Below are 24695 nucleotides of genomic sequence, written 5' to 3' on the forward strand. Positions count from 1 at the left end.
GTCCATTCCCAAAATCACATCAAACTCATGGAAAGGCAACTCAATCAAGTATGCCAAGAATTCATGCCCCTGAATCCTTAACGGGCAACCCTTGTATACTTTGTTCACCACTACACTGTGGCCCAATGGATTAGTGACCAGAATGTCTTGGTCACTCTCCCCTACTAATATCCCCCTTTCTATAGGTAAGTTGATGCAGATGTATGAATGAGTGGATCCTGGATCCACCAATGCATGCACAGATGTATTGTAGAGGGAGAACGTACCCCTGATGACATTCGGGGCCTCTTGCTCCTCCTGAGCTCTCATAGCATATGCTCTGGCAGGTGGTCTGCCCTCAGGCCTCTCTTCTGGCTCAAATACAGGCCTCTGTGATGGTCCCACTGCCTCAGATTTGCCAAATTTCCTACCCCTTTGTGGTGCAGGAGCAGGTCTCTCTGCTTGTGTTGGAGCAGCTGTAGTAGTTCTGCGTGGACAGTTCCTCAACTGATGCTCTGTTGACCCATACCTTAAGCAGGCACCAGTCACTCTCCAACACTCCCCCTTATGCTATTTCAGACAATGTGCGAAAGATGCTGGGGCTAGTCCCCTGAACCCCATCCCTGGAGAGCTACCCACTGATGGTGTGGACTGACCTCTCCTAGGGGTAAACTGTGGCCTGGGGCCCTGGGATTGACCCTGACCTTGTGGTTGACCTAAACTCTGTGTAGGTGGACCATTGAACTTCTTCCCAGATGCAGGAGATGAACTAGACTGACCTAGGCCCCTTTTCTGCTGTCTCTCTCTTCTGGTCTGCTCACTTATTCTAACCTTTTCAACTTTTATTGCAGCTTCCACTAACTTGGTGAAGTCGGTGATTCCCAAGGCAGTGATCATGATCTTTATGTTGTCATTTAATCCCTCTTCAAATCTCTTACACCTTTCGGCCTCATTAGGGACTATCTCCCTTCCATAGCGGCTCAATCTGACGAATTCCTTTTCATACTCGGCCACTGTTAGCTGTCTCTGCCTCAGGTTAATGAACTCTCTTCTGCTCTCTTCCAAGTATACACTACCCACATATTTCTTCTTGAATTCAGAGAGGAAGAAGTCCCAAGTTATTACTTCTGGCTGTACTTCACTGGACACCATATCCCACCATTCATATGCATCATCTTGCAACAGAGATACAACAGCTTCTAGATTTTGCTCTGGAGTGCAGTGGAGTTATTTTAAAACCCTGTCTGTTCTGTTCAACCAATTTTCGGCTGCAACAGAATCATCTTCTCTCTTGCCAAAGAAGTCCACTGCTCCAAATTTTCTTAGTCTTTCCAGGTGTGATTTCTGCTGTGGAGGTGGTGGTGGTGGTGGTGCTGGCATTACCCCAGCCATTTGTCTGAAGAATTCGGCCATTTGCTGGAACATGGCCTGTGGAGGCTGAGCAGGCTCTGCTTGAGCTGGCGGAGTAGGTTCTCCCCTACCCCCAGTCTCAACTGCAGGTGGAGCATGACTCTCCACTTCTTCCTCAACTGCTCTCTGTGATGTAGGGTCCATATCCTATTCAAAATAACAAAGACAAACAGATCTGCATTAGTGTCACCTCAACTCTTACAAATGCAATGCATGGTATGGACTCAATCTAGGCCCAGAAACGCCTAAACCGTGCTCTGATACCACTAAATGTGACACTCCTTACCCGTCTACAGTATATCCGAGTAAGATATGTCACACGGTGTACCGGAACACTCTATTTTATCTTAATCATTTTTATTCTTCCTTAATTAATTTTTATCATAGTTTTGAATATAACTTGTGAAATATAATTCATTTAAGTCATTTATTGAAATTATAATTTATTTGAGATTCCGAAAATTTTATAGAAAATCCGACAGAGTACCGGCTAAAAATGGAGAAAACAGTTCTTCGAAACCTGTGAAAAACACTTCCAATATTTTCAATCAATCCCAAACTCCATTTCATCAACAAAATCTCAATATGTTTTTCAACAATATTTCCATTTCTCAATCATTCATCTCATATGATAATCATGTAAAAGTTATAAATAAATGTTCACTTTTTCATTCATAAACACAATTTCTACTATTTACATTAATACCAAAATACATTACATAAGTTTCAATTACATATGAGAAAATAAAAGTTAATTACAAAATATCAAAATAAACCCAGTGTCCTACCAATGCACTGATGACGGTGAGGTGGCACGGACACTATGCAGAGCTGCAGGAGGTCTCACCCATGCCGTGGTCTCTGGGCTCTCGCCAAGATTCTCGGAACCTACGCGTGGCAAAAGCAACGCGCTAAGCAATAATGCTTAGTGGTGCCAATAATAAAATAAAAAGAAATAACAGAAAATAACTATGCAGTGAATGTATCGATGTCTTATTGCAAATAAATTTTCGATGAGTATTTATAGTCTTACTTATTTTATACTTGTTATATTCATTATTTCATAAAATTTATCCACTTTCATTTTTGGTTGCCCAAGTAACCTATACTGGACGACTGGATTGGATAAACAGGTAAACTGGCACTAGGTATCAAGTACCTTGGGCCGTCACACCATCGGTCACAGATGTGTCTCCCGGTGTGCAACAGAACAGCTAATAAGCTGTAATAACATTAGGCACAAGGCCAAGTATCAACATAATGTCAGAATGGCTAAAAGCCATGAAATCACAGAATGGCATAATGCCATGTGCAGTACTGCTAACTGAACCCTATTGGCATGCCAAACAATCCAAACCAATCTTGTTAGGTATACTAGGGCATTTGACACTTTTGAATTTTTTTAATTTTTGAATTTCAAGTTTTGGTGTTACTATTCCCTTCATTAGTCAACAAAAATGTTGACTTTTGCATAGAAAATAGATACATTTTTTTTAACACTCCCAACATACCACATTTTGCATTCAAAATTTGTTGGTATTGGTTACCAATACCATTTCTAAGCTTAAAATTAATGGAGCAGAATTTTTAGTTTTCATACCCTATTTTTACTGTTCCATTAGTTACTGTTGAGGTGGGAATTTGGGAAAATGATAAACATGAAAGTTGTTCCTTATTTTGTCTAGTTGAATTTCTTTTTTTGAATCACTCCATTTGGAGTTTTGTAGCTCAAGTTATAGTCCAAAAACCACAACTGGCCGGATTGGAATTTTTCTGGACTGACCATATCTACAATCACGATGAGCAGTGACTACAACTCCCTTGTTGGATAGGTTCTGGTCATAATTTGGGGTGGGTTTCTTCATGAAAGTTGTTGATCTATATCTTAGCTTGTTTCTGGTAAAATTTCAGGTCAATTGGGCCATTCTACGCTGAGTTATGGCCACTGTTCATTTGATCATTCTGCAGAAACAGGTTGCAGGACACCCGGATTGGGGCAAGTTTTTGGTCCACTTGGTTTGGTCTTATGGGCATAATTTCTTCACCAAAGTTGTGCCATTATGTGTCTAGTTTCATGTCCAATTGGCCAAACACCAATTGAACCTCTACAATTCAAGTTATGGCTGCCCAAACCTGCTGGACTCATGTCTAATTCTGCAGATCACCTAGGGCAGCCACACTGAACCTAAATCCTATCACTAAACACACTTCATTTCTTGTTTACCAATAGCCAAATGGTCAGTAATTGACCATTAAAACTTTAGTTTATGTCCATTTTCATCCACCACCAAAATTAAATTTCAAAACCCTAACCCTAATTGACCAAGCCTCCAATTCATGCATCTTACTCCTAATTTGTTATACTAATCATATAATTTATAAGAGGGGCAGCTAATATGTTACTTTAAACTAAAGAATTCTCCTAACTCTAACTCATGTCAAGGCTGCCAAAATTTCATGGAATATAACCATGCTTCATTAATTCAATTTTTATCAAATTTTCAACTTAACTTAGCTCAAATTCATGATTAGAAAGATGTAAAAGTAAAGAATATGGCACTAACCTTAGTAGGGCAAAATTTTCTCTTGTTAATTCTTCACTTTCTTTTGTTTTTTTGGCTGCCAAACACCTTCCCAAGTGGTGTAGATAAATTTTAATAAAGGTATCTTAGGGTTTGGTGGAGAGAAATCTAGGTTTTGGGAGAGAAAAATGAAAGAAATTTTTAAATGGATGAGAGGAGTTCCAGCTGGTTTTTTGGGAAGAAGAAGAAGACAGATTTTTCTTTCCAATTTTGCCTCATTTAACTCTTTTTAATTGGCTTGGTGAGTTGTGATTGGTGGAGACCTAACTAATGACATCATGTGATGTCATAATTCCACTTTTCTTTCATTTTTCTTTTCTTTTCTTTTCTACTCATTTTCAATTCAATTTTTAGCAATATTTATTCATATTTTAGATCATAATAATTATTTACTTAACTGGACAAGTCGGCCAAAAATCGCCTCTGAAGGCGAAATGACCAAAATGCCCTTCGTTTGGCTTAATAGGTCAAAATTGTCTGTACCGATTGAAAAATTTTTCTAAATATTTTCTTGGCATTCTAATGCCATAGGAACCTCAATGACCCTTCTCTGGAGTCCCAAAAATTATTTTATGAATTTTTCCCTGGGTCCAGGGCTCCTAGTTGCGAGAACCGCAACTTCCCACTAGGTTACCCATCGTTAGGGCACCGGCTCATTTAACTTGGTTGTATTTTATTTCTAAAATTTTTCCTCAATTTTTCTTATTAATATTTGAGTTAATTATGGTTCCTCACTTTAGTTTAAATATTTTTTTCTGAACGTTCTAGCTGTCCAGTCCAACACTGGTCACCGGAACGGTAGAATGTACGGAGTTGCTACAGGGAGGGTGTTACAGACCCATTCTATTGATCATTCCCCATATTTTTTATTTATAGATGTGGGATAAAATATCATAGTGGATGCAAGCAATGAGTTACCTAGGGACCGATATTTAGTGTGCTTTCCATGGGTATAGCTGATAGGGACCTATTGCTTTTGTTATTGTTCCATTAGTAAATAAAAAATGAAGATATCATAGTAAACATAAGACATAAAAGTCCCTATAGCTCAATGGTAGAGTGTCAGTCTTGAGAACTGAAGGGCTGTAGTAACCTAGAATAGAACCTTTTTGCTTCTTGCTCTCTTTCCGAACCTGAAGCCCCTTATCTCTATATAACTAATTTGCTATTAATTTATGTTCCAATGGCACTAGAAGGACTACATTTTCTATTCTATGTAAAACTATCTCTCTCTCTACTATTATCATTTCTCCCTCTCTTTCTATCATATACACTTGCATAGGAAAATCCTTATTATATACCAACAAAGAAAGAAATGAGTATGCAATGCTAATAGACAAACTCTTAGAACAAGCAATTCTATGTCACACATGATTTCGTGGAGATAGAGCAAAGAGGTGCGAGCTTCTAGTATATGTCAGACCAGTGCACATTATATTATTATCCTGCACTAGTTTCCAGGTGGTGGGAGAGGAATGGAATAGAGAGAATTGTAGTGGGAATTGTGGGGATGGACTATGGAGGGCATGCTTGGCAGTGGAGGCAAGGTGATCTTGGGAATGGTAGGCTGGCTAGGAAGTGGGTGGCCTTAGGCAATGATGTTTGAGTGGTTGGCATGATTGTGCTACATATTGTTAGCCCTTATTTTATTATGTCTCTCCTATAGCAAATGCAAGACATGCTAATTTCTTTAGCTTACTGGTCGAGTGTAAGATATACCACTTCCTCTGCCTCTTAACATTTTTACAAGGGAACTTACAAGATGAAGGGTTACCGGCACCACACATTTTGTACAGGGACCATTCGTATTTGTTATATGCACTAAGGTAGAATGAAGTATCGCATGTTATGCTCACCCTGTCATTTTTATTTACTTATTTATTTATATTATGATCTCATAGTCACTAGCTGTGAATGACTGTGGTAAAGTGCTGAGGTGAATGCAAGTGACACAGGTACATATAACTTTAGATTTGAGAATTAAAGGGCCTATGATTAAACCTTTAAATTCTAGATATAGGCACCTTTCACTTTTGACTATTTGCATGATGTCAGTAAATGGTGTGATAAAAAATTTTAGCAAGTATAAAGCAAATAAGTCCCTATAGCTCAATGGTAGAGCGTCAGTCTTGAGAACTGAAGGGCTGTAGTTCGATTCTACATAGGGACCTTTTGATTTTATCACATTCATTACTATATAAGACATGGGTGCCTAGATCTGTTGTGGACTCTGTTTTTGTTCTTTTGTGATGTTCTTATGCAATGATGCATGGGGACCTCCATTTGTGGTATGGTAGAAAATGATATCCTAGCAAAAGTAAGAAATGGAGGTTCTACAGGGACTTGCTATTTTGGTTGTGTTCCCCAATGATACCAATGGAAAATGACACTTTGGATGAACTCCAATCATCTTACAAAGCTATGATCCTTGTGCATGAAGATGCCTTTTGGTATACTACCTATTTATTATATTTTATTTTCGCTACATATTGATTGTTGGAGAAAAATGAAAAATTCTCACTGAATATATATAATTCAAAAAGAAGTCTCTGAAGAGACCCATTCTCTTGATCATTTCCCCATATTTTTTTATATGTAGCTGTGGGATAAAATATCATAGTGGATGCAAGCGATGAGTTGCTTGGAGACCAATATTTAGTGTGCTTTCCATTGGTCTAGCTGATGGGGACCTACTGCTTTTGTTATCATCCCATTAATCAATAATAAATTAAGATATCATAGTAAACATAAAAGTCCCTATAGCTCAATGGCAGAGCGTCAGTCTTGAGAAATGAAGGGCTGTAGTTCGATTCTACATAGGGACCTGGAATTGAATTTTTTGCTTCTACGATGCTGTCTTTCCACACCTGAAGCTACTTTATCTGTAACACCTTCACTGTAGGTAGTCCGTACATCCTGCTATTCCGATGACTAATATTTGTTCGAACAGCCAGAATATCTGAAATTACACTTAAACTAAGTTGAGGAGACATAAATTGATGAAATAAAGATCAAGAAAAATTAAGGAAAAATAAAAGAAATGAAAAGTAACTAGGTTAAAGGAGCCGGAACCACGACAATGGGCTACTGTACTAGGAAGTTACTGCATAGACAGTTGACTACCCCAGATCTGCGAGGAACCCTACGGAATAATTTTCGAGACGTAATTAAAGGTTTACTAAGGTATAAATGACATTGAAAATGTTGAAGAAAATTTAATTATTGGTACAGGTAAAAATAAAAATGAAGTAAAAAGTATAAAAATAAAAGGAACTGTCGAATCGGGAATTCAGTCGGTATTACCAAAAAAGTTTGGTTGCAATCAGAAGAGGGGCATTTTGGTCATTTGGCACCTAGAGTCGACTTTTAACCTAAATGTCTATTAAAATAAGTGATATTTAAATTTTGAAAATTCCATGAAAATATGAAACTATATGTAATGTAATTAAAGGAAACATGAGGGGGAATTATTAGGAATATTAAAACTTTAAGTATTAAAATTAATAAACAAAACTTAGTGGGATATAAATAGCCATAAAGTGACAAAATGTATCCACTCAACATCATCTTCCACATCTCAACTCCCATGGCCGAACCTTGTATTCCCATTTTCCTTCGTGGATGCTTTCATGCAAGCTCCAAATCTCTCCCATTCTCATCATAAACGTTACAAGTTTCTTCTCAAAAATTAATCACCACGCCTTAGGAAGACTAGAGGCAGCCAAGAAAGAAAGGATTGGTGAAGTTTTAGCAAATTGAAGAATTGTCCATTCAATGTTAGTGCAAGCTTTCTTTTCCTTTTCCTGTTAAAGCTTGAATTGAGGTTGAAATGAGTGAGTATAACATGAAATTGGAAGAAAATGATTAGTAATTTAGAACTCTAGATTTCGACAGCTTTGAGATATATGGGAGTTTAATATTTTCATGCATGTAAATGGTGTTTAGTGATGTTAATGGAAATGTAGATAAAGTTATAGTTGTGGGAAATTTAATTGCATGTGTATATTGTGAGTGATAAATTGGAGTTACGGTTTTGACCTAATTGTTGGAGAGTTGTGTTGTTGCTGGAATTTGATAGTGTTGAGATGAATTGATGATGTTAGAAGTGCCATGAATGTTAAATTGTAGTTTGGGAGTTGAAGGAAATGAAATTTGGAAGTGTACTTTTCCATGCAGGTTGAGACTTAAAAAATCCAATGAATATTTTGAGCCATAATTGAATTTGTGTTGCTCCAATTGGTATAAGGCCAATTGGAGATGAAACTAGACCTAAAATGCTCCATTTTTCATGAAGAAGCTATGCTCAAATTCTGCCTAGAAATTGACCAAATTGTTATCCCAATCAGGGTGACCAAATGATGAACTCAGAAAATTGACCAAATGAATAGTACACATTCATTTGGCCATAACTCCCACTAGATAGGTCCAAATGACCTGAATTTTATACCATTGAAAAACTTAGATATAAGACTGCAACTTTCATGAAGACTATAGAACCCATAAATGCCTTAAACCAATCCAAATTATTAGCTTAAGTTAGGTCACAAAGCTACTCTGAACCATATTGCCCAGGAATTGGTAGATATAGGCTTACTTGACCAGTTTTGGCAAAGAGGCCATAACTTAGTCTACAGAAATCCAAATGCAATGAAACCAGTGGCAAAATGTCTACAAGATATCAATCTACAATATTAGTATTTTGACCAAAATCTAGAAATCAAGGGAACTAGGTCAAGTTAGTATGCAAATTCTGGAAATTGCCTAAGTGACCATTTGACCCCCAGAATAGTCTTTTAGTCATATCTCCCGCTAGGAAACTCCAATTGGGATGAGCTATATTGTTCTGGAAACCTAAAAAATAGGACTCTAATCTTGTTTTAGACACTTTCCTCAAATTATGAATGTAAGAATCCTAAAAGTTGAGTCAAAGTCATTGACCTGAACTGGAATCCTATTGGCATAGGGTACTTGAGTCCAGGCCAATGATTCGGCTATAAGTAATTCTACAAAACTTGAAAAATTGCAATCTAAAATTCTGAGTGACCATAAGACATAGGGCAACAAACTCTATGAAGAATACTAAGCCTAAGAGTGACTGCAACATGTCCAATTAAATTCGTAAAGCGTGACTCCAAAATCTGCCTAGTTAAAGAGTCAGAATTAGGAAATAAACCAGTTATGGTTAATTGATCATAACTTGAGTTTCAGAAATCCAAATGATATGATTCAAAAAGAAAAAACAAGACAAGACATAGAGGAACAACTTCCATGAAGGAAGTATGGCCAAACAGTGGCTACAAAGTGATCAAATTGATAGGTAAAATTAAGACATTAAAACTAAACATAAAGAAAGGTTCACAAGACAAACTATTTTATGGTAGGGTTTTAACCCTAATATGTTGCTAAAGACTAAATTACATGAAACAGGTATGTGGGACCCACTTTCTCACTACAATTTGACATGAAATTTCTAATAAGTAATTGATAATGCTTAATTGCCCAAAGTAAACCTAGGCTTATATATATATAGTTTGGATCGATTGGTATATCAATTAGGGACTATAGATAGCAGTACTGCCTACATGAATAATCATTGATCGATAAAATATGTTTGATATGATTGTTCTACAGGCTATATGCTTGCTTGTTGACCATTGAGCTTAATTTCATTTCTGATTTTAAAAGCCTGCCCGTTGGCTTTGTGCCTGACATGATAGTTGTATACAGGATAGATATATGGTTGTCTAATCAGTATACTCCAATGTATCCAGCTTTTATAGTCTGTTATAGGTTACTTGGGCACTGATATAGATTTTAAGAGACTTAAAATGAAATAAATGTATAGATAAGATCCTGATAAATAAATTGATCCAAAAGTCAAATAAATCTGTAAAGACTTAGAATTTATGAAATTAGCCTAAAATAATTATTTTTAATTACTCAGTTATTTTTCTTTAAAGTTATGCACCATTAAGCAATTCACTTAGCACATTAGTTTTTCCATCGCGTAGGTACTGGAGACCAAACACAGCCACAGCAGCAGCCGCAGCAGTAGTGCCTTGACAAAGATTTGATCAGATCTGATAGTGTCTGTTAGTCACCTCAGCAGTATTTATTTTAGTAGGGCCCATGTTATTAGATTTTGCATTTTGTTTATTGTACATAAGTAGATACAATGTAATTCATTTTGAACTTTGTAAAAAAATTGTAATTATATTTTGGATTGTAAATAAAGTTGTAAGCTTTTGCATATAAATTTCCATATGAATGAGTTGTAATATTTTCTTGAAATTACATGAAAATTTGTGAATGACATGATGTATATGGAAAATATGAGATACATATGAAATTGTTTTTAACAGGTAAATATTGGAACCCACTAGATGCTAATAAAACAGATGAGGCTCTGTCTGAGTTTTCACAGAAATAGTTTGTGATAAAAAAAAAATTTACCATAGATTTTCTATGAAATTTAAAATTAACAATGGACAAAATAGGATAAGATAGGGTGCTCCGGCACTGAATGTGGCACGTTTTACTCGGCTACACTGTAGACGAATAAGGGGCGTCACATCATCTACTATAACTAGTTTGCTATTTATTTATATTTCAATAACACTTGAAGAACTGCATTTTTTTTTCTATGTAAATCTGTGTCCCTCTCTTGACTATTATCATTTCTCCCTCTCTGTCTTTCTATCAAACACACACACACACACATAGAGCAGTCACAGTTGTAGCAACCTAATCTTATGAGTCATTCAATCAACTTGAGATTCTCTCTTCCTTTGTTTATTTTTTTGTTTTATCTTTTCCATGTGTACATTAATTAGTATGATAAAGGATTTATTAGCCATTGTAAAAAATTATATTCTCAAAACATTTACTAGTGTGACATCTAGTTGGAGTATGTTGATATGAATATGATTTGTAGTACTATTCAAGCTCACTATGGTTTTTCTTAGTCATTAAATTCTTAGAAAGAAAACCAGGTAAAGGTTCTCATCACTGAGATTCTTATTTTCTTTTTCTCCCTCCCTTAGCAGTATGACTACTGTTATATTATGGATGTAGTTTGTAGTTGGAACTTATTAATTTGGAGAAAAGAATGCTAGTTGTTTAGAAACACTTCAAATATAGAAGAAAATTAAGCATTCGGCTTTCTGTGCCTTTGAAACTCATGGAGTAGTTTGCATTTTAATTATATCAACTGAATTTAACTGTGTCAAGCATGCCCATTATTATGCGAATGATGTCTGTTTGATGGTTTGCAGTTATTGAATAAATTTAGAAGCTTTGAGTAACAAAATAGAACAAAGTTTTTATGTAGATTCTAGTGATCATGAAAACATAGGAAAATCCATATCATATGCCAACAAAAAAAGAAATGAGTGTACAATGCTAAAAGACAAACTATAAGAACAAGCAATTCTATGTCACATATGATTTCGTGGAGATAGAGCAAATAGGCGCGAGCTTCTAGTACATGGTAGACCAGAGCAATTTATTCATCTCTTTCTAATAGAAAAAGGGAACATAAAATGGACATTATCCCGCACTAGTTTCCAGGTGGTGGGGAGAGGAATGAAATGGAGGGGATTGTAGTAGGAATTGTGGGGATGGAGGGTATGCTTTGCAGTGGAGGTAAGGTGACCTTGGGAATGGTAGGCGTGGTTGGCAGGCTAGGAAGTGGAGGCAGTGTGGGCTTAGGAAACGATGGTTGAGTGATTGGCAAAGTTGGTAATGTGGGTTGTGGCAATGTTGGCATAGAAGGCAATGGCGGCAATGCTGGTTTAGGCAAAGAAGGCACTGTGGGGTTTGGCAAAGAAGGCACTGAAGGCAGAGGTGGCAATTGCATAAGATGGCGAGCAGCTACAGCCACATTGAGGCTCGAAAATGACAAAGCAATGAATAAAGTAAGGATGAAGCAATTGAAAGAGGCCATTGTTAAGTGATTATTCTTTCAAGCCTCTTGATCTTGAGCAGAGCAGCTCTGTAAGGCTTTTAGGAAAACAAGGTACACCAACAGGCTTATGTAGGATTAGCTGACCACCTTTTGATATCTTGTTAGTTCAACTTAGGTCTAGAAGATCAATGGCTTCCATTGAGATAATACAAAAAACAAAGTAAAGAATGAGGTTGCTTGGTGTTCCTCCCTCCTTTAAACTGAATGTTAGATTGCCTGCCAATCAGAATTCTGAAGTATTGAATACCATACCCTTTTGACTCCTTAAATATGCTATAATAGTAATCAATGTTTTGCCATCCAGAACCACATTTGTCAATTTTCCAGATTTAAAAATTAAACAATGGCCTCCTTCAACGGCTTCATTTTGGCCTTTTTTGTTGCCTTGTCATTTTCAAGCATGGATGTTGGCTTAGCGGCTCGTTATCTCCTGCAATTGCCTCCATTGCCTTCAGTGCCGAACTTGCCGAAGCCTGCACTGCCACCAGTTCCAGCCATTCCAACTCTTCCACAGCCTATATTGCCAACCATTCAACCTTCTCCGCCCAAGCCCACCCTGCCTCCGCTTCCTAGCATGCCTACCACCCCCACTGTTCCACAGGTCACCTTGCCTCCATTGCCAAGCATTCCTTCCATTCCCACAATCCCAAATACAATTCCCTCCAACTCTTTCCTTTCTCCACCACCTGGAAACTAAGTCCTCTGGGAGTTTGTTTCTGGTTTAGTTGATATGTTTCATTATTGTTAATTATTTTCTCATATTACTATGGTTGCATTTATTTGTATGGTTTGATTATACTGTGTTACTGCCATTTTCCATAAAATGTACAATATGGATTTATAAGTTTATCTTCACTTTCATTTAAATTATTATTTTTTATTCATTTAGCTTCACTCAGGACTTGAATTATATTCAAGACTTCATAGTCATGCAGATGACTCAGTACTATTAAAATAAAATTCATTGCTGCCCTTTCCTATTGTTCCAACCTAAAAAGTGAAAATAAGTAAATAAATAGGAAGTGTTGGTTTTTAAAAAAGTTCAGGGCAAAAATTAAAGGCAAAAAAAGTATATGTTCTGTTAACTATTAAAATGTTGTTACTAATGGTGATTGTGATGGAGTATGTCTTTCCCATTACTTAGGCTACTCATATGCCAAGTCCAACTAACATGTTGATGCTCCCCGCCTACAACCACACCCCCCCCCCCCCCCCCCCCCCCTAAGCAGAGAGTCAACCAAATACCAACCCAAAATAAAGAGAAGTCTCCATTATTCTAACATAATTTCGTTAAGATTTAGTCACTATTCTCCCTAAATTTGCAGACATTATAGCTATTTTTTTCCCTCCTCTAAATCTAACTTGTGTGGTTAAGTGAAAGCGAACACAAGCGCACAGTTTTGAGTAACATGAGAAAAAAAAATAAAATTTGCATATCCTAGATACATCTGAAATAGTTTTAATTGCTTCCATGTATAATGTGATATCAAGGGAATAACTTACTTATGCTGGTCTATGATAAATTTTAAATACAAATATATAAGTTTTATTTATTTTCATGTGAATTTCACTATATATATTATTTATATATGATAATGGTTAGGTTTAGGCAAAATTTTTTCGTGGGATCATTGGCAACTTCAAATTCATCTCTTATTTTGGTAGCAATAATTCCTCATTCCTTAATATACTCTTCCACCATTTGAAGATTGTGCCTTGGTTTATCTACACCTTGAGTTTTGATGACTTAATGGCTGAGCTACATGATAGATAGGATAGCAAAATCATAACCATTCATTTCATTTCCAATTCCTTTTCTATTCCCTTTTCCGGTCCCTTTCCATACATAATACAATAGCTTAGGTATATATACACACACACGTTGCACGTCTCAAAATAATGAATAATTATCTAATCATAATCATTATCTAAACATTTTAGTTCATGTACTGAACCTTTCATTTCCTTTAGGTACGTGAATTTAATTTATCTTATCGCAATTATTAATTATCGTAATCATCTTGAAAAATCTTACATTTCCTGAGAATCTCTTTAAGATTTTTCCTTAGTAACTCTTAACTTCGAATCTTTCAACAGCTAAAGTTTGTCATTATCTGCTAACTGATCATCTAAACTTCAATGAATCAATTGCTCTTCTCCTTCCTTTTCAGCTTGTCTTGTAGCATGCACTTCGACATTAATATGCTTTGTATGTCCATGTTGCACTAGATTTTAAGCCATCTCAATAACAAATTATTTACTTTGATGACAATTCCTTCATTTTGATATTGACACTATTCATTAAGAACTTCATTTAGCAAAATAACTTGGTTGGCAATGGCCTTGACATCCATTTGACGCCTTATATCATTTTTGAATTTAGGTTCATGCACCATCTCCCATTTATTATTTTTCTCAATAGATTCAAACTCCTCCTGCATTGCAAATTTCCATTCTTCATTCTCTTCAAATTCTGCCTTTACTCCCATGCTTTCGTTAGAGTTTCACAGGTTGTTATCCTGGTGAAAATGACTTTTGACACTTTAAATGAATACGAATGAGTGCCCTTGGTTTTCTAGCCATCACCTCTTGGCATATTTTAATTTGAGTCATGGTTGGATAAGTCCCTGGTCTAGGAGAATCATCACTAACTTCAACTGCTTTCTATAGGTTTAGAGCCTTCAAATATGCCTTTATTTTTATCACCCATATGTGATAATTTCAACTGTAGAGACTGGAGGTTAAGTTCCTCAAAGTTGTTAACAGACATGTTCACTCTCTTTCTCTCAAATTGCTTGATATCTCTCCTTACAAACACTTTAAAAAAAATTTCTTTAATGGCTCAAGAGTCCCTTAAAAAGGGAGACCTTCTGATCCCACTTGCTAGCCAATTCCAAATGGAAAGATAGATGAATGGATAGATAAAAGGGAAGGATAAGAATAAGATAAACGTGACAGCAAAAATTATAACCCCTCACTTCATTTCCATGTTCTTTTCCATTCCCTTTTTCATTACCTTTCCATATACAATACAATCACTTTAGGTACATATATATAGCATATATTATACATGCATCTATGTCCTTTAATAAATACGTTGCTTACATCTCTAAGTATATGAATCATTATCCAATCATAAGCATTATCTAAACATCTTAGTACATGTATTTAACTTTTCATTTTTCTAGGTATCTTAATTATTAATTATATTAATAATCTAAAATAATCTTACATTTCCTAAGAACTAATTTACTTATACAATAAAAAAAATTATATCTCTTCTCTGTTCAATTATATATTAGTTCACTCAATACATGAGAAGTTATTCAATCCTGGCGAAAAATTAATAAAAAATTAACATCCTAAGAAAATTTCGTAGAGAAAGTATTCTTGCGACCATCATAGCTTGATGCATAAACTACATCAAATAAACAATTTATATATTAGTTTAGTTGATAAATGAAGAATGATTCAGTTCTTATGAAAAATTAATCAGGGCATAACATCTTAATATATTCACATAAACATGACTTAATTAAATTAAATCTCATTATATAATAATAATAATAATAATAATAATAATAATAATAATAATAATAATAATAATAATAAATTTTAAGCTCATTCTACTTAATAAATATTTTTTTATTTTAATATTTAATATTGCATGATTTAATACGAAAGATATTGAGATTTAAAGAAAAAAAAATATGAAGACTTCGATTGAAATTTTAAATTATGCAAGCATATATTAAATTCTAATATTATAAATGATAGCCATAAATCGAAGATAATTCTATATATTTCAGAATTTTTTTTAAATCCTTTATTTTTTTATATACGTTTTCAAAAGAAAATTTTTATTTTTACCAGATTGTATAAATTATTTTATACATCCAATTAATCATAAATTGAAAAAAAATATATATTTTATGATTAGACTTACTATATCTTGTAGAGGATGATTCAATATTATTTTAATGATATGTCGATTATTAATGAGTATATAATTTTGGCATAACAAAAAATTTCTATTTTAAAAATGGATGTACTCTTTAATGATTTTTTTAAGAAAATTAATAATGCTATATATAAAAGTGCACACTTTGACATATTTATAAAATTTAATGGTGAATTGCCAATTAGGTCCATAATTCTATTCAATTTTCCAATGGAAAATGAAATCTGTAATTCTATATTCTGCAAACTTAATTTCCATATCTAATTAAGCTAAACATGTCTGAGCAAATCTTATTAAAATCATTGTGGTCATTCCTATCAAACACACAAATGCACAAATCAACCCAAAATTTATACATGATGATAATGAAATAACCAAACACTGTGGTTCTTAAAAAAGAAAAAAAAAAGGAACACACACACTGTGGTCTGTGGCTAGTTAAGGATTCCAATTTCAACAATCCAATTATTAAACCACTTTAAAAAGAACAACTTGCTTTGATTTAATTTATCATAGAAGTGATACACAAATATGTAAGCGTCACCTATTTTATTTTTATTTATAGGTTTCACTATACATATTGTGTCTTAAATCTATAATAAATCATGTGTAAGTAAGAATTTCCCCTTAAGAGAACCCACTTCGGCTTGGAAATCCAAGATCAAAGTTATAAGGCATCATGTTTGTGTTGAACCCTTCATTACTTAGATTAAAAGGAAAAGCCCCTGTCTCAGGTTTTGAATTATAGAAGTAAGGATGATTTGTGGATTGAATCAGAAACCGATCATCCAGCTTTGCCACATTTTGCCTGAGCACCTCTAAAGCTGCCTTGAGCTGCTCAAGCCTTGGCACGTCTAGTTCCTCTATAGGAGACTCCCACCAGAACTGTTCCGCGCCAACTTTCCTCATTTTGTCAAGCTCCTCTCCTCGCTTCTTCTCCATTTCCAATTGATTCATAACCTAGTGCATCATTATAATAGTTTGGATTAGTGGCTAATACTAGCACTATACATAGCCGAGTGCTAGCCGAGTGCCAGTCTTTTAATGCAGAAAAAAGTGAGTCATGCACAAAACATCCCACACTTGTATGCAGTCTTATCCTTATTTGCAGAAACGCTGTTTTTGTCTCTGAACTGTGATATCTAAGTCATAAATGGAGTAACTATACCGTTATACCAAAGTGACCCTCTCTGCAAAGAGAGGGTTTAAATGCTTACAGAGAAAAGATTTTTCTTTATAAGTTTAGGCCAATATTAGTACCTGAGCGAGCTGCATATTGAGCTCCCGGACCCTGGCATTCCGGTGAGCTTCGATGAGTTGTAGAGCACACGACGAAGGTTGAGGAGGGTTTCCAGCGAGAAAACGATCGATGACCGCTTCAACAGAAGGGTGACCAAAGGAGAAGACCTTCATGCTAGGGGAGAAGATTATAATGGTGACTTCAGCACCACAAAGAGTCGTAAGTTCGCTAGCTTTCTTAAAAATGCCATACCTACGTTTGGAGAAGGTCACCAAAAGGTTACTCTCTCTAGGTATTTTCACCATATCCAATTTTTGGCGACCCTTGCTCCTTCTTGACATGCCTGCTAATCAGAGTGAAAAGATTTCTTGGAATAGTATGCAAAGCGGGGAAATGAATCAGCATTTATAGGATCATCTATTCTAGATTTGACATGCAAAATCATTGTCCATATTCCTGTGTTCTTGGTGATAATTCTTTGCACTCTTCTTGCATTTATTATTTTACTAGTTTTGGCAATTCCAGAATCTCCTGAAAAATAACATATTTGGTATAAAAATAATGAGTAATAAACCAATAAAGCTACTCTCATTCTTTACATCATTCGCCATCATCACTAACAGCAAGATACAGTGAAGATTGTCTATGCATAGGCCTATTTCATTGGATGAAGATAAGGTGGTATAGGTGTATCCAGTTATGACCAACAAGTGTATGATTCGTGAATTTGGTATACACGTCATGAGTTACTTACCCTCTTAACCAGATACAATGAAGAATTTGCTTCGACAAAATGCTTCGCATTTGTGTTCATGATGTCATTTAGGTGTAATTAACCATTGAAAACAGCAATTAAATTCCTCATATTTCTCCATATATAAACCTTTTTCTTGAACTTGCATCCAGATGGTAAGTTGTGCTCACATTTTTAATAATTAATTTACTATAATTAGGAGAAATTATTCTATAATCATGATATACTAGATCATAATATATATGATGTCGCGTTCCAAATTAGTAAAATTAAAACACATTAGCACAATACGTGAATAAAAAATTTTCCATTAAAAAACCTGGAGTATAATGATCGTATATTAATGGGTTAACCTCAAATGATATATATACATATATAACTAGTATTATATTAATACTAGTCATATATTTATACATTGTACGATAATAATTTAAACTTTTTTACTTCTAATTTTTAGTTAACCTAAATTAAATAAAAATTAATTAGTTAAATTATTAATTTTCTTTATATATTCTTTATATAGTGACAAAAATTTTAGTTATTATATTAATTTGCACACCAAAATATACATTGATTTGGAAATATTTTGTTTAAAATAAAATAACCAATCAAATTAAAATTTTGAACCAATACTTTCCTTATTCAATAATTAGATTCAGATGGTTTTGAATTTTTTAAAAACTGATTTAATTGATTTGGTTTAGTTTTGATAAAACTAATTCACTTTTAAAATGTAAATTATTATAAATAAATTAATTTTAACACTCAATTTTATGATAAAAAATTAATTTATTATAAATAAATTATTAAATTTAGTTAAAAAATTACGATGAATCAAGAAATGTAAATTCATTATGAACATTTTATATTATTTTCTTAAATTAATTTTAAAAAATAATTTGAGATATACAAAATCAATTTATAATATTCTTATATTTTATTCTTGTCTTTTTAGCTTTTTTTACAATGACAGATTAAAATTTATTAAAAATTAAATTTTTTTACCATCAAAACCTTTAAATATAAATATATAAAATTTAATTAAATTTCATATATTTTACATTTTTTAAATTCTAAATATTTATATATTTTTCAAAATTATTATTTAAACATTATCTTTCATTTTTTCTTATATTTCTAATTTCAATAATTATATATTTTAAGATAAAATTATTCAATTAAACATTATGTAATAGTATTAATTATAATTATAATTAAAAAATTAAATTAAAGTGAAATTTAAAATTATTATTTATTAATTATGCCAGATGTCAATTAATAGTGAAGTTAAGTGTCAAATTTTTGTTAAAAGTTATGAATTCTTAACTTTCATGCACATATATGTATTAGATGTCTTGATGTTACTGGTTTAGTGTTTTTTTTTAATAAATAAGATTTTATTAATTAATAAACCAGGGATAAACTTAACAAGATAAGGAAATGCTTAGGGTTTGAGGAAATTGTGTATATGAGCTAGAAATAAGCGCAAAGAAAGAGTTATGCGTGGAATTGGATGAAAGAAATCAAGTTTATATATAGATGCAAATGGGTAGTACCTATGAAGAATATAAGTGTAGTTGGAGAAAAGGCAAAGCCAGTTCTTATCAATATTCTGTTGAAATAATGTCATTTGTTGAAGGTTGTTGTAACTGAATTGTTGGCTAAACAGGTAGAGGAAATCAATTTGTTCATTAATTTATCGAGCTTTAATAGATTACTTGCTAGTTTGAGATAAATCATCCCCCATTTGAGAGAGAAGGAAAGTTTTTTTATCAGGGTTCACTTTTATAACTCTGCCATGAAATAATTAGTGTTCATTTTTATATGGATGTATTTAGAAATTTAAAAAAAAAAACATTTGCCTCAATTTATAATTTTATTCAAATGTTTTAATTTCTGACCAACTATCTAAATATTTCAATTTTAAAAAAATTATTAAAAATTGCAATTCAATTTTGAAAGACTTTGATTTTGCATATGAGGATTTTGTGAAACAAAATTCAAGAGTATTTTGTTAAGTATTCATAAACACATGGTTCAAGTACTGTAATATTGTCAATTAGTCAATTGATATTCAATTTTAACTAAAGTTTCTTCAAAATTTAAAGGTTTTGATAATTAGTGAAAAATTAAAACATTTATATAAAATTGTAAATTAGTGCAATTTGTTTTTTTTTTATCTAATTAACCTTAAAAAATTTATAAAATATATTCACATTTAGAATTTTAATAAACAATTGAGATCATTAAAGAAAAAAAAATTTATTCAACCTAAAATGTTATTCAATTTAAAGGACTTACTTTGTGAACTCAAACCAGCTAGATAAGGAAACACATATAGATCAACAGTCTGATTGCTTATACTAATTAAGGATCAAAAGTCCTTGAAATAGAAGAACAAAAGTCATTTCTGAGACAGCATCCAGGGCGAAAAAATATCGATACATGATCAAACTCTTAAAATTAAACAAGAACTAATCCAAGATTTTAAAATAAATAAAACTTAATCCAAAGCTTAAGGATAAAAAAAGCAAAATAGTTTCGTGAAGAAGAAAATTTCATTAAATAAATCTAAAAATTTTCTACATAATAAAAATATAATAGATATTTATAGAATTTCAAATCTTAATTTGGATAAGAATAAATTAAAGAGTCTTAATTTAAATAGAAAATATATTTACATACTTAAATTAAATAGAAGTAATATTTTAAAATTCTAAATAAATTAAAAAGTATATATATAATTTATTTTAAAAAATAAAAAATTCATCTAAAACTATAAATTTTTATAAAATATAAAAAATATAAGTATTCGGATTTGATTTTAAGTTGCATGCTACCTAAGCAATGATGATAACTAGTCAGCACACCAACCACCATCTCATAGTCTTTCCACCTATATGTTGACAAGTGAAGTTGTGGGATGGATAGATAACTGACAAAGTCACACCATGATCATCCAAAATTAATGCTCAGTAATTGATATTATGGTGATCTAATCGGTGGGTTATCTACCATGGATTTTGGGGTGAGGTTAGCTAAAGTCACCGGTCTTTCTAATAATCATGTAGAATTTATTTTTTTTTATATTTTAATAAAAATTAATTTTTTTATAAATGTATTATATTTAAGCATGCCATAAAGCTAAATATATTAAACAATCAATCATCCTTGATTAGTGATATGAGATCTTGAATTAAAGTTTGCAATAAAGTCAAGTGGACTAAAAAATCAATCATCCTTGATTGTCAACTTTTTCATAAATTTTGATGATTAAAAGCATTGTTTTAAATTTTGATCGGTCCAGTTGGCTCAATTAAGAATGGAATTGAGTTATGATCCGCAAAAATGAAAATTTATGAAATTCTGCCAAACTCGGTGACTTGGGCGACCCATTCATTGATTATATGGGTTTCAATCTGTGTTTTTTTTTTAATTATTTTAAAAAAAAAATCATTTTACACACGTGATAATTATTAGTTGTAGTTAGTGACACGTGATAATCTTCAACAGGGAAAAAAAAACATTGTATAACTATACTTTATGGTTTTTTGACCTTTCAGTCGCAATGTTAATGTTGATTCTACAAAACTCTAAACTCCTATTTTGAATAATCTAAGTTTATTATTAGTATTTTTGGATAGTCAATTTTGAAGAAAGATAATCCACTAAAATTAAGTATTATTGATTAGAGTTTAAGAATATAGGAAATTATTATTTAGTTTTTATATTTTAATGAAATTAATTATTTAATTTTTATATTTTAAAAAATATATTATTTAATTCATATATTTTATTTTTGTTAAATTATTTAGTTCATTCGTCATTTTTTTTTGTTATTTAATACAAGTTAACATATTATTTAGTCTTTTTATTTTAGTGAAATTAATTAGTTAGCCTCCATATTTTGAAAAAACACATTAATTAGTCTCTGTAATTTAACTTCATTAACTATTTAATTCTATAATTATTTTTTATATAAACACTATCATAATGCTCTCCCTCTTATTTTTTTATTATCGCCCCTTATTTCCCTCTCTTTATGTTTCTTCTTCTTTACACCAACACTTTTCTCCTCCTCATTTTCTCTTTTCTTTTCTCATCTATCGATAAAAATTGTACAAATTATCTAGACAAAAATAGTTATTCAATTTTATTGAATTTCTAAGTAATGAAGGAAAGTTATTTCCCAATATAGAAAATATAAAAATAATGTCCAAGAAATTAGAAATTTAAAAAAAAAAAATACAAATCCAGATTTAATCTCCACATAATGAAATTTCTATTTTTATCTAAAAATATATTTTTCAAAATTCTTGAACCAATTAATTAGTTTAATTACAATAAAAAAAACTAAATAATAATATTTTTCAAAATACAGGGATCAACTAATTAATTTTCTTAAAATAGAGGGCTTAATGGTTGCGAACTCCACAAGTATACCGGTCATTCAAGTAGTAAAGAAAATATATTGTCCCACGGAGAATTGTTGTTTGAGTACCAAATTATAAAAGTCACGATTATTTGGACTATCGATAATTTGTGCAAAAAATAAAGTAAAAGGTGCAGCAAATTAAATTGGGAAAATAAGGAAATTATAATGAATTAAGTAATTAAAATTCTAAGCACTATACTAATTTATTAAAATTTCAGCAAGTGACAAAAGATTTAATTAATTAATGGTAAAAATTGATTCCAGAGTTGAGATTCATGAAGTAAATTTCATTGGGATTTGGATAGGCAAAGCCAAGATTAAGGAAAATACAAGTTTGAAGGAAGTTGATTCTGATTTCCTTTAATTTCTCTTTCAAGCAAACTAAAGAATGTTTTAAAGGAAACTAAACCCCATTCTCATGCAATGTTTAATTACCCAAAACCCTTTAAGCATTTTAATCAACTTGAAATTCCTCTTAACCCACTAGTTTATTTCTAACACTAGGTGATTAAGTTCATTATCTTGATTATCTATCATAGATTTTCACCTCTCGATCATTCAATATAAGATTAAGAACAAAACCCAAAGGGTACCAACAATGAGTATGTAAATAAGCACACAAGATAAGAATCAAAACTTATATATACTAAAATCTTATTAAAACCAGTCCAAATCCACAAATAAAACTTAAATCATTACACCCAACTCTAAAATCTTAAGTATCTACTCACTTATGCTTGTATTTACAAGTAGAAAATATGAAATAGAGTAAGAAAATATGAAAATAAAACTGAAAATAAAAGAACTCAGAAGAAGAAGATCCAAATCTCTAAAAATGGAAGCTGGAAAACATCACTCTGCAGGTGTTCTCCTCCAAAAATGGCGTGATTCCCTCTTCCTCTCTCTTTTGATTTTTCTCTCTCTTTCTCCTTATGGTAAAAATGAGAATATGATGCTTTTATATCCCCTCAAGGGTTGCCCTAAAAATAGTCTCTAAAGGGATAAGGACAAAAGGTGTGAAAGGTGTGAAAAGAGAAAATTTTTCTATGTCAGCAAATCTGCCAGCGCCATCTCACATGCCTCATGTTGATTTAGGCTGTTTTCCACATGCCTCATGTTGATTCGGAGGAGGAGCCTTTAGATTCTGCATGACCAGCTATACGGGGCATGTGGGAGTCTCTGAAACTTTCGACGTATTTTGCTCCAAAATCTCTATTTACATGACCTGTCACACGGGGCATGTGGAAGCCAATGAAACTTTCGGCGTGTTTTATTCTAAAATCTCTATTTACACGACCTGCCACACGGGGCGTGTGGAAGCCCATGAAACTTTTGGCATGTTTTCTTTCGAAGTCTCCGTTTACACGATCAAGTGTGAATTTATATCCCTCATGTTGATTTCTGCTGGGTAACTCTTATCTTCACACGACCTTCAACACGGGGCATGTGGAGGTCCTTACAAGTCTCAGCTGGTCTTCTACTTTAAGCAAATTTTCTTCACTTTTCACTCTACTTTAAGCTTCCAAATCACTTTGAATTTCTTCTACATGGACCTTTTTGCCTTTAAACCTTATTAAAACCAATAAAAAACATTAAAATTCCAAAAATCAAATATAATGAAACTAAAATTAACAAATTAACTAAAATAAACATTAAAAGCATAAAATTACTAAACTAAAAATGATAAAATAGATGCAAAACTATCCTAAAATATCTATATAAAATGGGTTTATCACTTAAATAGTAGTTTGAATAATGTGAATAATGAGAAATTTGAAGGAGGGAGTAAATAGTTTAACGAAAATAAAATATATAAACTAAATATTATATTTTTTTAAAATACAATGATGAAATAGTAATTTCGTTAAAATATGGAGATTAAATAGTAGTTTTCCTTTAAAAATAAAATAGACAACTTCATCAAACATTAAAAGGACATATTTTCATATGCAAGTTAATGTACTAAAATTCATTTATAAAAATATTATATTTAATAATTTAAAGCTTGACATATTATATTATTAATTTATTTAATTTTATATTATTTTAATATTAGTATATTAATATTAATGTGCAAAAAATTATTAGTTACATAACGTAAATTTAATATTTATTAAATGATATATAATATAATATTAATTCAATATATTAATATTAAAATTAATATATTAATATTTATAAAATGGATTAATTACATAAAATTTAATATTTATTAAACAGTATTCACGATAAATAGTCTATTGATTTAACCCCGAACTCTCCAGAAAACCTTGACTAAAAGAGAGATAATATTTGTATAGCTAAACAGCCAAATACGCATTACACAAGAAGGATTTCCAAGAGGATGTTTAGATTGACCTGCAGTGAC

At 32.3% G+C, this 24695-nt stretch overlaps 3 protein-coding genes and 2 non-coding genes across 5 annotated transcripts; 3 read left to right on the forward strand and 2 right to left on the reverse strand.

Annotated features, from left to right (window-relative positions):
- Positions 1–6069: 6069 nt before the first annotated feature.
- Positions 6070–6141, forward strand: TRNAS-UGA (transfer RNA serine (anticodon UGA)). The gene has a single exon. It is a non-coding gene; the product is annotated as a tRNA-Ser (tRNA).
- A 583-nt stretch (positions 6142–6724) lies between these two features.
- TRNAS-UGA (transfer RNA serine (anticodon UGA)) lies at positions 6725–6796 on the forward strand. The gene has a single exon. It is a non-coding gene; the product is annotated as a tRNA-Ser (tRNA).
- A 4733-nt stretch (positions 6797–11529) lies between these two features.
- Positions 11530–11916, reverse strand: LOC110637915 (protein PELPK1-like). Its single transcript, XM_021788298.2, has one exon. The coding sequence runs from the start codon at positions 11914–11916 to the stop codon at positions 11530–11532; it is 387 nt and encodes a 128-aa protein (XP_021643990.2).
- Positions 11917–12280: 364 nt separating this feature from the next.
- On the forward strand, positions 12281–12634 carry LOC110637916 (protein PELPK1-like). The gene has a single exon (XM_021788300.2). The coding sequence runs from the start codon at positions 12281–12283 to the stop codon at positions 12632–12634; it is 354 nt and encodes a 117-aa protein (XP_021643992.2).
- A 3891-nt stretch (positions 12635–16525) lies between these two features.
- On the reverse strand, positions 16526–17479 carry LOC110637917 (agamous-like MADS-box protein AGL62). Its single transcript, XM_021788301.2, has 2 exons — positions 17159–17479; positions 16526–16858 (listed from the first exon to the last, which is right to left on the reverse strand). Exons 1-2 carry the CDS (start codon positions 17477–17479, stop codon positions 16526–16528), a joined length of 654 nt encoding a protein of 217 aa, XP_021643993.2.
- Between the last annotated feature and the right edge of the window lie 7216 nt (positions 17480–24695).

This window comes from Hevea brasiliensis, chromosome 8, assembly GCF_030052815.1.
Source record: "Hevea brasiliensis isolate MT/VB/25A 57/8 chromosome 8, ASM3005281v1, whole genome shotgun sequence".
NCBI classification, from domain to species: domain Eukaryota; kingdom Viridiplantae; phylum Streptophyta; class Magnoliopsida; order Malpighiales; family Euphorbiaceae; genus Hevea; species Hevea brasiliensis.